The sequence below is a fragment of the Nymphaea colorata genome, chromosome 7 (genome assembly GCF_008831285.2).
Source record: "Nymphaea colorata isolate Beijing-Zhang1983 chromosome 7, ASM883128v2, whole genome shotgun sequence".
NCBI classification, from domain to species: domain Eukaryota; kingdom Viridiplantae; phylum Streptophyta; class Magnoliopsida; order Nymphaeales; family Nymphaeaceae; genus Nymphaea; species Nymphaea colorata.
Window position 1 is genome coordinate 22,948,494 of NC_045144.1, and position 5,792 is coordinate 22,954,285.

Here is a 5,792-nt window from a genome sequence, read left to right on the forward strand (position 1 = left end):
TCCAAACCTTGTCATAATATAAAGATTGGCATAATAAACTCACTCATTTGTGTGTGTGTCTGTGTGTGTATGTGTGCATATATATATATATATACATATATATGTTAGAGACAGGCATAGATGAGTATGCAAATTGATCAAATCAATTTATGAACGATAGGTCCCAAAAAGGTGCAGAAATTTTCAGGTGGAAGGAAGAAAAGAAAAAAAAAAAGAACTAAAAACAAAGATTAGATTTCCGACAATTACAATTGACTTGTAGACTTCATCCCTGCCCTCATAAAAATCAAGTTGAGAGAATGGGTCCCTCTTCACGCGCACTTGTTGGGGGAAGTAATGCAGCCTTCAATTCGGTTACTCATTCTTCACTGGCCCCAGCCGTTGGCTTTCACGCTATTCTTTGGATTCCATGCACCATTCTTCCTCTCAGCTGTACTAGTTAAATTCAGATTCTGCTTCTTTAACTAAATTCCAGATGTTTCTGTCGTTCACATGAATGTTTCCATCAGTAGCAGTGTGATTTATTTTCTCTTCAATCTGGTGAAACATATTTATAATACTGGAGCAGATGATGAACATACTGAATCATACGTTTTTTATCAAGTTGTGCCAAAGAAGAAATTAAATTAGTGAATTTACACACTGCTAAATAAATATGGTGGAAAGATCCCCCAACACAATCCTTCTACATCGCTTAGAGTTCCCCGTTTCAGGTTCATTAGAATTTGTGCTAATCTTTAGTGTATCTGATTTCATGCTGTAAATTCAAGTTCCACATGACATTGAATTTAAATTATTATTGAAACCAATAGCCAGATGCAAATCTTGGTCATAATCTTAAGATTGGCATAAAGTCATGCATGTGTGTGTGTCTATGTATATGGAAGAGAGGGGGAGATGCATATGCAAATTGATCAAATCGATTTATGGATAACATGCCCCAAGAGAGAGAAGTAATTTTCAGGTGGACGGGAAGAAAGGCAAAGCAAGAACTAAAGATAATGACCAGATTGCCCACAATTACAATTGACTTGCAGACTTTGGGCCTAAACAAATCCTTAGATCTAAATCTGGATCCAAATATTGGCTCCATATCCAAAACAGAACCCTAGATAAAAATCAGGATCCAGATCCCTGCTCCATATCTAAAACAGATCCCTAGATCCACATTCAGATCCAAATTCCAGTTCTACATTCAAAACAGATCCTTATATCAATATCCAGATCCAGATCTCAGATTCGAATACAAAACAGATCCCAAAATCTAGATTCAGATCCAAATTGTAGCTCAAGATCAAAAAAATTCTTAGAACCATATTCAGATCTAAATTACAGATCTAGATCCAAAACAGATGCTTAGATCCATATCTAAATATAAATTACATCTCTAGATCCAAGACAGATCCATAAATGCATATCCAGATATAAAATCTCAGCTCCATATCAAAAAATACGTCCCAAATCTAAATCCATATCCAAATTACAGCTCTGTATCCAAAATATATCCTTAGATACATATCCAAATCCAATTTACTATTCTGAAAAAAAAAACGGGTCAATATCCAATTCCTTATTCTAAAAAAGCAGATCCAAAACATAATTTTAGATCCAGACCTATTTTTTGAAACCCAAGCTCGGGCTGGACTGGTTAAAATTAAAACATATATATTTTTAATGTAAACTAATATATAAATATAATTAAACATAGTACAATATTATGATTCTATATTAAAATTAATAAACATAATATTAAAAACATATTATCGAGCTGCTTAGTGGTGCCCACTCGGGCCAGCCCAATGCATTTTTTTCTAGCATGAGACCGAGCCCACGTCAGGCTGGTATTGGGTACCAATCGCGCACCCCCGGCGAGATGCCAGGCGTTTTCTCAATTTAACGACAGCCACCTTCTTCTCACTAGCCAACCAACCAGAAATTTTTTTCTCGTGAGGACCACTCATTCAATAACACTCATATAACAATTAAATATGTCAAAACATTAATATATATATATATATATATATATATAATTAGTTTTGTTATGTGGATATGCCACTCACTTGCGAGTAGGACTGTGCAATGAACAAGGGACAAGATCTTCCACGTCTTCCACGTTTGGGGATGATGCGAACAGCGAACAAGATTGTGAGCAGGTTCACGAACTTGAGTAATTTTTGGAGTCGATCGGACAACCGACAATTCATAATGAGCATGTTGACGAAGTTGGTAGCCTACAAGGATATCCTAAAACCAGGTATTTTTAAGGTGATTGAGAAAGAAGATATTTTTTCACCATCGAAGTTGCGAAATTCACCTTCAAACACTGTCAACGTTCAAAAAGCATGAGCTACCCACACTTTTTGGAACGGCAAATTGTAGTTAGAGATTCCACCAGGGCCAGATGTATTTGGCTGAGAAACATTCACCCTATATTTAAGGGGCATTTTATATGTAAATATATAAAAAATTGGAGTCAACCAATAAGTAAATAAAAAGATTTTATAAGGCTGTGTGGGCAATCGCCCACATGTCTCTGCCTCCGACTAGGTTTCAAATGGGCTGGATTTAGTTTTGAGGGTTTTGTGATTTTCTATTATGCCGGAATTGATTATTACATTTAGCTGTTTTGAATAATGCACTTGCGAACTGAATTTATGCGAAGATAAACGTGCCAATTTTTTCCTGTCTTTAGCAAGTCACTGGCTTGCGTTTCTTAACACGCAGTTTTTTGTTCTAGGAATCATTAGCCGAAAACACATGTTAAAACTAGTATCAAAGGAAGTATCAATAAATTTAAAAACTAACATGAAAATGAGTAGAAGAAAGATAGTGGTTAATGAAAATTTGAACTTATATTCATAACAACACAGTTTCACAAATGTGATTGATAACATCTAAAACGAGCTGAGAAAAAGATAAAACAATGTAAAAGAAAAAGAGAGAATCAACTATGAAACCTTGAACAATTTATTCATACTGAACTCCTCATGACCCAAAAGAAGTAAAACAAAAAGCGAGAAAACGATCGAACTTAGTTAAGTAGTACAAATCATATAAACATTTTGGTAGGCGAAGCCTGTACGGCTTGGAGTAAGAGAAACGGCACAGGGAACAGCAACGTGACTGGGACTGGGACACAAGAATGACAGACGTGAGAGATCTTGTAGCCAATTACCAGTCAAGAAGAATCAAGCGAAGTATCATATTCTGCTAGCTTAACAACTCGCAATAGGATTTACAGAACGATGACTTCTAACTGATGCTTCTGCAAAGGCATGCTGGAGTTGTCTTCATATGTTATGATCAGCCTGAGTGTCTGAAGTTGTTGATGACCTTATCTGAGGAAGGATTTTGGTCCATGCCTATATCGTCTTGAATTACTGAATCCTTGTAATTTAGATATTCTTGTACGGAGGCATCGCCATTAAGAAACTGAGTCAATTGCCGCATGCTTGGCCTTGATTCTGGCGCATTCTGTGAGCAGAGAACGCCAAGCTTCAGCACAAGCTCTGCTTCCTCCACCACATAGCAATTCTCGAGCTTCTTGTCCATAGCGTCCAGTATTCGTCCACCCTTCCACAGAGAGTCGACTAACTCAACCAGAATAATCTCCTCAGAGGGCCTCCCGGGCTCAAAAGGCCTCCTGCCACAGGCCACCTCTAGGAGTAAGGCACCATAAGAATACACATCCGAACTCGTCGTGGACTTGTAGGTGCGGGAGAGCTCCGGCGCCATGTACCCAAAACTCCCAACGATGTGGGTTGTCTTTGGATTTGTCTCATGCTCATAGAGTCTGGCAAGCCCAAAATCACTCAGCCTGCCATTTAGATCACCATCCAACAACACGTTACTTGCTTTAACATCTCTGTGCACAACCACTTGCTCCCATTCTTCATGAAGATACAGCAGGCCGGAAGCAATTCCCTTCAGAATATTGAACCTCTGTTCCCAACTGAGGCATCCCGCTTTCACATCAAAAAGGAAACCGTCTAGGCTCCCATTGGGCATCAATTCATAAACCAGGAGCAGGTCGTCTCCTCGTCTACACCAACCATGCAATTGGACCAGGTTTCTGTGTCTCATCCTCCCCAAGCTCGACACTTCTGCAACAAACTCCCTCATTCCCTGTCTTGATTCATGTGATACTTTCTTGACCGCAACCTCTATTCCGGTGCCTGGCAGAACACCTTTGTAGACACTGCCGAAACCTCCTTTGCCCAATTCATCCTTGAAACCCTTGGTTGCCCTGTAGAGTTCCTTGTACGAGAACCTATGTGGGTAGTCTATCTCCCATCCTTCTATCTTTTCGGATGTGAGCTTTCGCTTCCTATAGGCCAAAAAAAAAATGCCAGCTGTGATAATGAGAAACGATAGAGCCACCGATGCTACGGAAATGTTCAAGAACAACTTAGAAGACTTCCACACAGGAGCTTCATCACTAATAGAGGGAAGGCTTGAAAGGTCCAGTTCTGGTTCGTCCATCTTGAAGCTCCATCCCAAAATATAGTGCTTGCTAACCAGCCTTTGTGTACCAGAAGAGAAGCCAACATACATGTGTTCGAGCAGAATAGAAGACAGGTCAATGGAATATGATATTAGCGAGCGGGTAGGCTTGAGTGGGTGGGACACTGGAGCTATGGTGACATTCAGCTGCTTCATCTGTCCATCATATTCTATCCATGCCTGAATGGGCGTCAGGCTGTCTAGAACCACCACTTCCATCTTGCCATAGTCTGTATAGTACGCAGCCGATTCGGAGACACTGGAGTTCACACCATTGACATCGATGCCCACATGGTTTCCATCTATGTCATCCAAATGTGCTTGTTGAACTGTGTCGAATTCAACAGCAAATATATGATTGGTTGGATTTCCGTTGTTCGACTCGTTGAAGAGGCCAAGGTAAGGCCCTCCAGTGGCATCGGAGAAGTTGGTGGAGGGCGAAACTACGAAGGCGAAGCCATGGCCACCTTGCTCCTGGAACTCCGATTCGATTTCAAACACGAAATGAGTACTGAACGATTGGGTTGTCCTAGCAACGGGAGATTTTTTGAATTGAAGAATTGAAGGGTAGAACGCATGGCCTTTGATGGCTGGATTTGTGCTATGATGACAGTTAGTCAGGCAAAGGGCCCCCGTCTGAGTTATGGTTGCGGAGTCTGATAAGCTCAAGTCCGACTGCTGGAAGCGGTTTAAGACAAAGATGCTACTGAGTGCAGCCACAGGTGATCGGCAGATATGAGCAACAATATGAAGGAAGATCAGGAGAAACCTTGACAGCCGAAGCGCCATGATAAGGAAGAGGGCTGAGAAACATGCACAAAAATTAGCAGCGCATTCGTTTCCACCGTTTTGCTCTTTCATGTATCGATAGAGGAGGGAGAAGACGCCAGGCCTGGGCATGGGGTCAGCCGTGGCCCTTTTACTGAACGCCATTAATGTCCAAAATTTGGACCACATCAGAACACTACCTGGCCCAGCTATTAAGAGGACGGGCCCTGCCAGATATCGGGCATAGTCAACCACGTCCAAGGCCCGAACCGCCCCATTTTTTAACTGCTAAACAGAATGGGCTGGGCCGAGCCGAGCTTGTCACAACCCAATTTTTGACACCAATTTTTTTTTTTTTCATTTCTATAATAGCAGAAACAATATTGGGTCATGACCAAAACATAAAGAAATCAGACACTGTTTTATTTCAATAAGAAAATACTTGGACCCAAACAACTAGAATAAACACAAGTTTCAAAACTGACACAGTGTCGAGATTGCCAATGCCCGTCCATCCCAAA

At 40.7% G+C, this 5,792-nt stretch overlaps 1 protein-coding gene across 1 annotated transcript; it reads right to left on the minus strand.

Moving 5' to 3' along the window:
* Positions 1 to 2,951: 2,951 nt before the first annotated feature.
* Positions 2,952 to 5,371, minus strand: LOC116257317 (L-type lectin-domain containing receptor kinase SIT2-like). The gene has a single exon (XM_031633934.2). It carries the CDS (start codon positions 5,362 to 5,364, stop codon positions 3,304 to 3,306), a length of 2,061 nt encoding a protein of 686 aa, XP_031489794.1. The 5' UTR covers positions 5,365 to 5,371; the 3' UTR covers positions 2,952 to 3,303.
* Positions 5,372 to 5,792: the final 421 nt, after the last annotated feature.

Bases quoted from the DNA above. Each gene is read 5' to 3' on its own strand.
- LOC116257317 (XM_031633934.2), bottom strand. From the start codon at position 5,364: ATGAAAGAGCAAAACGGTGGAAACGAATGCGCTGCTAATTTTTGTGCA.